The sequence below is a fragment of the Platalea leucorodia genome (assembly GCF_965183815.1).
Source record: "Platalea leucorodia genome assembly, chromosome: 4".
NCBI lineage: Eukaryota > Metazoa > Chordata > Aves > Pelecaniformes > Threskiornithidae > Platalea > Platalea leucorodia.
In genome coordinates this window covers 21,816,615-21,828,799 of record NC_138826.1, presented here as the reverse complement: position 1 = coordinate 21,828,799, position 12,185 = coordinate 21,816,615, and the positions used below count along the sequence as shown (strand labels likewise).

General features: G+C 43.7%; 1 protein-coding gene across 1 annotated transcript in view; it reads right to left on the bottom strand.

Moving 5' to 3' along the window:
• ANTXRL (ANTXR like) overlaps positions 1-12,185 on the bottom strand; it is a 58,695-nt gene that overhangs the window by 27,771 nt on the left and 18,739 nt on the right. Inside the window, exons 10-12 of the mRNA XM_082308076.1 lie at positions 6,269-6,367; positions 3,913-3,982; positions 2,672-2,750 (exon numbers count right to left, since the gene is read on the bottom strand). Of these exons, the coding sequence (XP_082164202.1) occupies positions 2,672-2,750; positions 3,913-3,982; positions 6,269-6,367 (248 nt within the window). The remainder of the gene's footprint in view (positions 1-2,671; positions 2,751-3,912; positions 3,983-6,268; positions 6,368-12,185) is intronic.

Genomic DNA, 12,185 nt, shown 5'->3' with positions numbered 1-12,185 from the left:
AAGAGCTTTGCAAAGTCTGGGTAAGATCCCGAGTGGCTGACTTGGGTGGTACCTAGTTCTTTCTCAGGCCAAATCCTCGAGCCGTCGGGACTGACATGTTTAAGATGAGACTAACACAACCATGGCTCCCACTCCATGCTTTTAGGCAGGTAGCTCAGTATCCCATATCTTTGTGTCACAGCATCACCATCTCTCCGCTGCTTTGTGGCTTCTTGTTATAGATGCAAACTGACCTGTTTTTGGATACACTATTTAGCTCACCTCATTCATTTGGTCAGGGAGCAGCTGAAAGCCAAGGTGGAGTGCTGCGGTATGTGCCAGACCCCCGGCTCAGAGGAGCCCTGTTAGAAGACACCCAGCTGCAATTCAGTGCTGCAGCCCCCCTCTCTGGCGCTCCTATGGCCCCATGTAGCACTAACACATCTGGAAAGCAGACACTTGGGTGGCATGAATTCCCAGTGAAGTCAGTTTGCTGAGGAAAGGATGAGTAGAAGTCAAGCATAACTTTAAGAGGTATTGCTGCACTCCTTAAAAGACAAATCCAAGCACAGCACCAATGCAGTGCATGAGCCACAGATGCACATACCACTGCTACTGTTACTCCAAACACACATTACCTCCTTGTCTTGTAGCCTTTGTTCCCAGGCGTTGCTTTTCCCATGCTAAGTGCTCATATAAATCGCTGAGACATTTGCCAGCAGCAGCTCGGGAGCTGCTGGCAGCAAGAACCTAAAGAGTTCTCTTTTAATGATTAAATATACAAAGCATCATAGTGAAGCTGGACTTTGAAAAGGAAATAGCAGACCATGCAGCTGAACAGAAATAAGCACAGGGATCACACAGAGGCTTTAGGAGTAAAGTGAAGATACTTACTGTACAGAAAGGACAGAAGGGCCAGCTGGGGAGGAGAGCTGAGCAGGCCAGCTAACTGCCACCCACAGAAAGGGAAACGGGAGAGGAAAGGAAATGGAGGGAGTCTCTAAAACGAGAAGAGTGAAATGCATGAAATTAAGACAAAGTTAGAAACTGAACTGCCAACCTCCCTGCTTATGGGATGTAACTGGAGCGAGAGTCTCTTTTTTTTTTTGTACCAGCTGAGAATCAGGCTCCCTGCCTCCTTCACATTCAATCTGCAAGAGGCTGGTCAAAAATTGTCAGATTGACAGGACTGGAGATTGGATTCCTCTCTTTATCCTAAGGCTACTGAGAGGAAAGCTTCTTCCATCCATGTTCTGGCCTGTAGGAAGCCCACCTAGGGCTAAGACTTCAGTCTTCATCAGAAATAAACTACATATGGATAACTAAACGCACCAGTTAACACTTGTGTTTCACTGCAGATTCAAAAGGTTTTATTGTACCTGAGGTAGAAGAGAGGAATAAAATGTGAAAATATCAGTCTTCAGTGTAACAAATTTGGAGGAAAGTTTTGGAAAAATAAGAATCAGGTGAAGCGGTAAACACATCTCTACTAAATTCCGAGTCCCTGCACCCCAGACTGTTGCAGCAATCTGGTGCGAAATTTCCCAGCTTCATTGCTGAAAACATCAGAAAATCATATTTGCAAGTTCCAGTCACTGCCTCTATCTTCATTCCTGCCCTTCTGTTCTGCAGCTGTCAAAAAGGCCAGCAATGATTACAAACCAATATGACAGCATTTGGCGTAGGCTATAAAAGTCCTTTTGACACTAATAACAATAAAGCTCAACTTTGATACAAAGTGTTTGCTATCAGGTACACTTCAGCAAACTTTGTTTAGTCCGCAAGCACAAGGCCAAGTCTTCAGCTACTGTACTTGCTTGCACCAGCTATGGGCGTTGCCTATTTTTACTCCACAGTAAGGAGTAAGACTGCTTATCTAGTAGTCAGCTTCTTCATTTTGATTGTTTCATTCTAAAATCAGGTTTTGATAAAGGATCACTTCTAGCTGTTGGCCCCTGACACTCCACCTGGAGATAGGTAGTCTCTTTGACCAGGAGATGCTCATATCACCACCATCACTGTTCCACAGCAGCACATTCTCCTTTGGCTGGGCTGAGCAGCAGCCTTTTATCAAGAAGCTCATCCCAGGATCTGAGGCTGCTATCTCTTTCTGGTCATCCCCCGTGACACCAAGAGAAAAGCAACCAGCTCCTGTCACTAAAACTGTAAAAACACCTTAGCGAATCCTGAACTAGTAAAGGCAAATTGTGGTGGTCTAAGAACAGATGCTATAAGCTCCAACCAAAAAATAACCATGTAAATTTGGATGACCTTCCATGCTGTGGCCCTTCCAGATCCAAGTCCTGGTGGTTGCACCTTTCACCCCAGATGCCATAAGGGATCCCAAAGCTCAACAGGGTGTTGCTTCCTGATGTTCCTTCCCTCATTTTCCCAGATTCCCTTCTAGTCAGATCCTAGCTTTGAGGATCTCTCTTTCCTGGGATAGGAATGGGCAGGGTGTTCTGTTCTAATTTTTTATTCAGTAAATCTATCATGAACTATGCATCATCAATAACGATTTAATCTTAACTAGCCCTGGTTATTTTTCAAAGAACTGCTGGGATCCAGTCAATAACTGTGATGCAGAAGCTGTAGAGAGCTCACGCACGCTCAAGAAGGCTTTGCCTGAAGAGCCACCATCTCTTTCCAGGATCTCATGGTTTCTCTGTCAAGCCCCATTGCAATTACTTACACATTGTGTGCTGGTGATGCTGACAGAGCTGGAGATAAACGTTAGCCCGTTGTTCATGCTGACTTGTAGGAAAACCACCCTAAAGCACAAAACAGATACACTTATTTTTAGTGTCATCTTTATACCCATTGTTCCCCTTATTCTGGCTGTGTTTTAGCCATTGGCTCATGAACACGCATGGATAAAACATCCTGCTGAGTCAAGGCACTTTCATGGCTTCAGGTGCTTACCTGCATTTGTCTCTCCACTTGCCCAGGAGCTACCCTTTTTATGTTGACTTAATTGAGTCGGGGCATATGCTCTTTATTAAAAAACCTCCATTCCACCAGGGGCAAAGGGTACTAGGACAGTGAGTCATAACATGAAGCCTCAGACATTTGCAATACTACCCTAGATAGCACAAGAAACTTCAAGGCTTTTTTTTTTTTTTCCCCCTTTTAAACCCCTTCTGTAGCTTAAGAGCCAGAATGTGTTTTCTTTTATATCCAAGTAATACATGCACTGAGGTCAAGGGGTAAAAACACTGAAATGATAGTGAAATTAAAGAAGAATTTGGCCCTAGCCATTCTCCAATATCAGAGAAAGGGTCCAAAGAAAAAAACAAAAACAAAAAACACACACCACAAACACAACCAAACAAAATAACCTACAAAAGACCCACCAAACAACTTTTCCTCACCCACAAATAGGGAAGGGGAGGGAGGCATTCCCCCTTATCCCCAGTACAGTATTTCAGCACCCACAAGATCATCCAGGGAGAAGGTAGGGCCTTGTGCCATGTCTCCCAGGAGTCTGCAGGATTACAACAGTTGAAAAATACCAACACTAGCCAGAGCAGGGCAAAACACAGGAAGCACCATCTACAACAGCAGCAAAAGAATTCAAATCAAGCAGCTCTTTTCAATCAAAATTAAAAGTTTTCCTGGAATTCAATTACCTTTTGGTCTGAAAAAACAGGATATAGGAACAGAGGGGAAATCACCATTTGATGAATCTATGATAAAGGACCATGGTCCAACAAGGCCTTTTGTTAAGCTGTGCTAAAGATCCAACATTGAATAGAGCCATGCTGGCTCCTACTAGGAGAGGATTTGGCACAAAAGGGATGGAGGTAATCCTGCTACACACGCACAAATTTATTAGCTTGGCACTTTGGGCAAAATTCTGAGCCCTTGGCTCAGTAATGACATCCTCATCCAGAAGTCCCCCTCTCTCAACACATGCTAGAAAGCAATACTTACTGTCCAGCATCTTCTATCACTGGGGCAGGACAAAGTAAGTAAGTATCATGAACAAGGGTTGGCTTTTCATCTGAAAAGAAATGAATATAACTGTCGGAAATGAAAAAAAGAAATTGTCCCAAGCAGGCCACCCCCTGGAGAAGTGTTGACACCAATGAGAGCCACAGACGAATTCAATATATAGGCAAGTGCCAATATTCCCCAATGGTACTGATTACAAAGCCAAGTACTAGGATGACTGTTCTTGTTGATGCCAATATGTTATCAGGCTAGAGATACCACAGCTAAGAAATAGAAGTGCATCTCTGTTCCTGACAGCAGTGATCAGCCATTTTGAAGCCAGCTTTGAGCAATATTCATCTTGTCTATCTGACAAGTGCATGCAAACTCTACTCATGCTGAATACTCTAACCCCACAAGTTACTCAAGAGGTCAAAAGTATAGGGTTCAATTTTTGCCTACCTACTTCCAAACACACACACAGAGGAGAAGCCAAGGCTGCACTGTTTGAGCCCAGGGAAAAGGAAGACCAGAAATGGGGTGGAGCTGAAGTGGACAGACACCAGAGGAAACAAAAAACCCATGGTTGGTCATATACAGGAAACAGGCAGAGAGGGGCCATGACTGATGCTACTGTGAGGACCTGTCCTGCTCTAGCTGCTGCTTTTCCTGTCCCCAGCCTCCCCTCTGTGGCAGCATCATCCGGAAACAGCCCACGTTTACAGAGGTCTGGTGCAGGCAGAGTCAAAAGCAAGGCCATGGGTGTTTTCCCACCTCCCTGCACTCTGCTGCTCCAAGAGTCAGCAGTCCTAATCCTGTTGCTTTCAAAAGCCACATCCAGAAAGCTAAGTCCCATGAACACACAGAGAAGGCCCAGCAGTAATCGTGCAATGCCACTCCACTAAAAGTACGCAAGCTGAGGCACAAGAGCAAGCAAGTCACTGCTGTGACCACACCTTAGCTCCAAATGGCCCAAAGCATCTAAGGTACTAGTCCAGAGAAACACTGGTTCACAAAAGTCCATCCCAAGTGAATTAGGGGCTGGTAAAAGCTGCCAGCTTATTTAAACTTTAGAGGCTTGATTACTCTTTCTACCTAGGAAAAAGAATTAACTTGAGCAACAACAGATATGAGAGTTGTTCTTTCATGCTTCACCCACCCCAAGCACACCTGAAGACAAAGCTCATTTCCCTGTTTTGGCAGAGATGAGACCATGGAAATTACAGTGATATGTTTTAGGGGCAGCCTGAAGGGGGAAAAAAGCCAGCCAGCATAGATCAGTGTCTCATCACATCTGTTGCAGACCTAACCCAAGGAGAACACAGCATGGAGATGTGGAATTAGGGTAGTTTTCCTCCTGTGTACTTTCAGGCCTGGGTCAGCACTCACTGTGTGAAGTCCAGTCAAGATGCCAGTGCATTAGGGACAAGGAAGAAAAAAACCATAAGTCTGTCTACCTGGTAAACCACAAGAAACAAATCCCTGGCAAAGGGCATCTGTAAGTGGAATGAGAGCAAGACCACCAGAGTTTATTTAATGCAGCCTCCACGTAGGCAACTAGGATGGAAAATGAAGGCGCAATTCATGTGCTCCCTCTTGTAAGTGAATTCACTGCTAGGGAAGGCACCAGTCTGACCGCGACAGGATATGAAAGCCTCTACTGTGCTCAGCCAACAAGGGTAGCATATACAGAAAAGGAGCAAAGTTCCCCTCCCCACACTGTGCTTCACCCTGCCAGACATACACTGCTTCTTGGGAATAAGAGAGGACTGCTGAGAAACTGGACACTCAATCTTTTTTGGCCATTCAGTCCTTTGCCTGGCTGCTGAGACAGCAAACAAAAGACCGTTTAGCGCAGCGATGACAGAGAGTTTCCGTGTTACATGCTCGCTGAGATGAGACCAGCAACTGGCGTCAGAGAGGAACGGAGGAGGCCTGGGAGGGCCCTGCTTTATGGTGAGTGTCTCCTGAATTGGTGAATAAAGAGTCTGAGGACACCACCAGAGGATCAAGGTAGCATTATATCTTTTGATGAACAAGGGAATAGGAAGCAATTTTATTTCTCCCTCTTAAAACCTGATACCCAGTCCTCAATGGCTGTATGCATCACCCACGTGCACCATTACAATGACGCTGAAATTCATTGTGCAGCAGCACACCCTGCGTAAGCCCTTGTGACACAATGCCCACAGGTCACAGGATTGACTAAAGATGCATTTCAAGCTTCTGTTAGGGGTAGATCCCTACTCAGCTCCCCCCATATCCACTGCAAGGACGCCCCCAACATGGATGAGAGGTCACTCGTGAGGTGACACAGCCACAGAGGGCACTGGAATCCACCAGCCTGCAAACTTACTGATAGTAAGGCTGTCGTTGAGCTTGAAGCTGCAGAGTACCTGGTCGATATTTCTTGCATGATAAAAGCCGTTGCCTCTTACCACAACTTGAAATGATTCTGTAAGTAAAAATACGGAAGAGTAATGAAAAACAGCTCAAATACAGCACTTCCTTCCAGAGTGATCTGAATTACAACATGACAATGGCTGGTCTCTGCCCTATGCCTGAAACAAAGCATTCACACTGACACTCATTCAGCAGCAATGGTCAAGAGTGCTATAGTGGCGCTGGTGCTTCACAGACCAACATTCATCTCAAGGTTGCTCCCACAAGCATCCCATTGACCCCCAATGCCTTAATTAAACGTGCCACAGTAGTACTGCAAGCCTGACATGGCTGATGTCATCTCATGGTTCTTCCATGGCTTTTGGGCCAGACACCTTTGCTAACCATAAGCACTAGTCCTTCCTCCTATCTCCACAGCAGAATTCACTTGGCTTTCAGCAGCAGCTCTGTTCAGACAGATGCAGACAAACAGGACTCCCCTCATAACCACCCTGTGAATCAGAGAGGAAGCTTTGCATCTGGTACAAGTCCTGGAAAAATATAATCTTTCAGTCCATACAAGAACTGAGCCTGTGCACAGCCCTGTTAGCATCTGCTGCTCACGGGGATAACTAAAGACCCAGGTGCTGCAATTTTCTTTGTGCTCTTCCCCCACACCACTGTCCCAGCAGCAGAAACCACCGGTGGCACAAGGAGAGACCTGCCACATCAGATACACTGCCTGCTGGCCAGAGCAAGCACTCCTAACCCTGCCCTTCGGCTGCTCTCAACTTCTGTGGCTTCAGTCCTGATGGGGGGGCACCTGTGATTTTTGTCATTACTGTGACAAGCACCTGTGATTTGTTCATTCAAGCAGGAAAAGCATCACCACTTTTTTCAGCCAACCTTTCACTGGTCTTTATACTGATAGAGCAGTTTCACATCTGAGTAAAGCCAGCCTAGGCGGGCTGCTGTCAGAAGTGAGATCCCAACTGCACGTGCCCTCCACTGTTGGCACTGCTGATCATGTTGAGGTGCACTGAGCTTGCTCACACACCTGAAAAATAACCCTCTGTTTGTTATCAGAGAGATCAATAAGGTGATCTGCCTGGCTGATCATCTGCTGGGAACAGAAGTGTGCAGGAAAAAGGAAGGGACAGAGACAAGTGGTAGTGACATCAGGTGAATTTATGCCTATCATGGAACCCCCTCGAGTCAGTGTACCCAGAACAGTTAGAAACAGAAAAGTAATTTGAGGAAGAAGGTATTAAGAAGCCTAGTTTGGTTTCTCAGTTGCTCCGCAACAAGCTTTTGAAATTACTTCTTAGTAACCTATATGGGTAACACTTCTCGGAGCGCAGGTGGAGCCCAACACCGAGCCACAGCCTCCTTCCTCTTGGGGTCAGCTTGAATGGCTAAGCTAGGCACAGATGCACCAGGAGGGGAAGTGGCAAGGGAAACTTCTCCCTAGGTCACAAAATGTATTGTAGCTGCTACACCGACAACAGAGATAACATCTTCAACACAGGCAGGTGGAGAGACACATTGCAAATTTGTTCTGTGCCAAATGTATTTTTGAAACTCCCTTCACACAAGAAGCCAGCTGTCAGCCAAGACCCAGGGCACACAGCAAGGGAAAGCCCAGAAGAAGTAGCACTTTCACACATAAACCTCCTGCTTTAGCTGAATCCTCGACAAAGCTCACTTATACCAGCCGCTGAGCGGTATTTGAGACCAGCCCAATACCAGGGGGACACCAGCACAACACAGGACCAAGTAATCTTCAAGCTACACATAGAAAAATAAGAATAAACTGCACAGAAGTTCTCCACTAGCAGCAAGTAAAACCATGAACAAGTCCACATGCATTATCAATTATACTTTGACCGACATACTGACAATGATAGGAAAACAATGTTGACAGGATTGAGGGAACAGTACCTAATTTTTAGTGATTGAGATCTGGCTTTAGGTAACATTCCACATGATGCACTGCCATGTTACTTGTATGCTTTGGAGGAAGGACTTGTTATTGGATAACACTACACAAGGCCCAAAGGTGGCTGAAATACATATTCCGCTTAGTCTGCCTGCTCTTCGCTATCAAGTTACTGCAAGGCAAGCTAGCGTGAGGATGTGGAGTGCTTTAACTTTTCCATACAAACAGCTTGTTCTTGCCAAAACCACATTCTCACTCCATTGAGGTCTAATGCAACTCTGGGTGAATTGGACAAGGGCATGGACAAGTTATGATTGAGCACTGGAAACCCACACTCTGGTTTTCCTCATGGTAACTTTCCCATAGAGCAGCGCTCTGAACTGACACAGGCTGCAAGGAACATGGGAATTGGAGAAGATATTTTGGGAGGGGAAAAAGAAAATATCTACCGGAGTGCATATTAAAATGAAACACATGCTTTGGCACTTTGCTGAAGAAAGATGATCAAATTTGAGACCTCACTGAGCACATCAAGAGCCAAACATACAAAGCCAGCATCAGAATTTGGCCTCTTAAGGGAAGGGTTATACCTCCTTGTTCCCACTGGGGGTGGAAGGCACTTCTTTAAACAAATAAAAATGGACTGTAGGGTAGATTCGGCTGCTTCTTACTCCAGTAAGAATCTGGAGTTACTCTAAGTCTGATTCATGCCTTGACCCACTCCACATTTAACCCAGTGATATGTTAAGAATTGTTTTGATGAGCATCCCTTTTTTTGTCAGCAGAGCTGAGAGTCATGGCCAGCCCTAAGGGAAACCAGGCCTCTGCCCACCCACCAGAATTACCTGGCTGGGACCACACATTACCCCAGATTTGCTTCTAGCCAGCCCACTCCACAGTGACATGAACACCCAGCTAAGATAACTTATTTTTGTCTGTCTATATTATAGAAGTAGCTTGCTGAAATAAAATTGCAGGCAGATTTCCCCCCCGTCCCCAACAGATGGTCTTAAAAGGCAGCAACCACAAAGGCTTAGTTGATAGCTATTGCAGTGGCAATGCCTTTAAAAAGAGGCAGCAAGTAAGAGACTTCCAACACAAAACATCGAAGGTAAAAGCTACATCCAGAAGTTTAGTCTTGTCAAGATAGTTTACCTCTCCTGCCCTTCTTTCCACCGTCACTGCCACTCTGCACAGTCAGTTGTGAATAACTGACTTGGTAGTAACCTGTCCACCAACACAAGCTGACAATATAGTCTCAATACCAGACTTGCATGGAAATGTAATCAGCTGGTATTGGATTTGGTTGTTGCTGTTAAGAAGTCTGCCCCTTTGGATGCTCCGGAGCATTAATGTGTTCTGGATGATAGTCTGTTGAAATGGCTAATTCCATTTAATTTTGCACCCTGGCTCTGTCTGCGTCCTTTTCTTCCTTAGTTACTGTCAGATAGTAGATTGTAGCTTTTGACAAGACAGCGAAGGGAAAAAGGTCAGCACTGAAATAACCAGGCGGTGCTGGCAGCGAGATGGTAGGTTGAAGCTGGTGTGCGCTGGCTGCGCTGTCGGCTTCACTTCTGTGACTCTGATGAAAAGCTGACGGCTTGCATCCACACCTGGTGGTTGATGTGGCCAGTAGGATGCCACATCCAACAAAACCTTTCAATCACATCTGCGTACCGTAAGCATAATCAAAGCAATGATGCTGTCAAACAGGATATGAGGCACCTCCAATTCCGCACTGATAGCCTGTTTACAGGCTGCATGTCTTGGTCACTTTAAATCAGAGGGAACAGGAAGGACCCAATTACATTTCTCCACATCGAGGACAATAAATTTGCAGGGTCAAAAAGCATTAAGCATCAGATAGCTGTCATAACAGGACAAGATCAATTTGTAAATGGACTTGCCAGATAGCTTCGTCAGAGTCCCACACGGAAATCGTTTCATCAGCAATTTACTAAACCTCTGGCAAGTCAAAAATGAAGCCAAGATCACCAGTAATCATCAACACAGGGGTAATTAGGAATTGCAAGAATGGTTACAAGGAGTGGGTCAGAGTCTGCTCTAAGCCCTGATCATGACTGGCTTCCACTGAGCAACACAAAGCTCTCATGATCTCATACCAGATTCTAAAAATTAGTAATAATGCTAAATAAAAGCCAAACTGATTATCACCTCCTCACTCAGATAAGCTTCATACAAAAAGCAAGGACAGAGCCCCATTTCAAGGCTGTAAACAAGCAAGCTTCTTTGCTGGGAGAATGTGATAACATCTTGCACTCTTTCAAGAGGTCTACCATTTTTCGATCAAAATTTTGAAATGCAAATTTCAATTATGTGTTTTTTTTAAAGAACAAAATTCCTAACTTAGAAAAAAGGAGGAGGAATGTTTCATTTCTAGAAAATGTCGTGGTCTAATTTTCAGCCAGTTCTAAATGCAGGTGTATATATATTTTTATATAGGATTCAATGGCTATATATCTTACCTATACATTATCAGTAAACTACATTAGTAATTACTTAAATTTAAAATGCATTAAAATTCTGAGATGACTACATAGGCTTCAGTATTTTTTGTGTTAAAGTTCAAATAAAGTACATTAAACAAATAAATCACATTACATATAGAGTAGAACTATATCTGACTGTCCAGTGAACTGGATTCATGATCTGGATTCACACTACCATGAAAAACATTGTTCAATCCCAGGAGATTCCCTCCAGGAGACAGTGGTACACGCAGCTATAAAGATGAACCTCTGGCTATGTTGAAGTAAGTGGGATAATAAAGGATAATAAAGCCAAGCACAAGTGTAAATATTTGCAGGCTCATGCTGTAAAACCTCTTGCAAGAGTTCATTTCAGCTAAGGCTTGCAGGACTAGACTCATAATAAAAGCTATTACAGACCTGATTCTTGGTGCTAAAGACCATTTATCATGACAGTATGCACCATCCGGAGCTGCAGTTTTGGCTTCCTCCTATTTTCAAGCTCCCTGCTGCTATAAGCAAACCTGCAAGCACACGAGATCCAAGTCTTCATGCCCTGGTGATTCAGCACCGCACTTCACCGTGTGCCAGCCTTTGCTGGACGGCTTTGTCAACAGGGACAGAACAAACCTCAGAATTCAACTGAACCAAGTGCCAGTATTTTGCTGAATTGGTAGCAATACACAGAAACTGGTTCTGTCTGATTTACATTGGTCTTATTTGAAAACCACAAACACAATGAAAAACTTTACAGATGCAAGTAATGCAGCAATTTTTATTTATTTTTTTATTAAGGAGGGCAAACTATTTAAGTGTACTTGTGTATTTTTAATCACGTTTGTGATGAACTAGTTACCTAGCAAAAAATGAAGTGGTTTGAACTCCTGAATCTGGAATCAAACTGATTACTTTTGAAAAATAGAAATTTTACTCTTTTTGCTGAAATATATCTATTTTTGAAAAGCAAATCTTTTCTTGAAAATTTATTTTCTCAAATACTTTAGAAGAATATTTTCAAATTTCGATTTGAGAAATATGGTTTCAAATTCAACTTTCCAATATTCTTAACATTGTTCCAAACAATTACAAGAATACGACTGAAATCCCTCTTATTGGAACACTCACATTTTCATGTAGCTAAATGCAATTTTTGTTGAACAGGAAAGCTTGCAATAAGCTTGCACAAAAAATTGCCTGGTATCCAATAAGCAAGCAAAAAAAAGAATTTATCACTATGAAATTAAAAAAAGCTTTGAGATGTCAAAGCTTTAAAATTGTTTTTGATCAACTCCACAAGGAGATTTTTAAAAGCAAAATAATTCCTTTTTGATTTTTCCGCAGACAAGACTTTATCACAAACATCTAGTCCACAATGATATACATAGGAATAGTTCAAAAGATACAAGGATATTTAATTTTAAATTGAAACACTCAGGGCAAGATCATATTGTGATGGACATGTG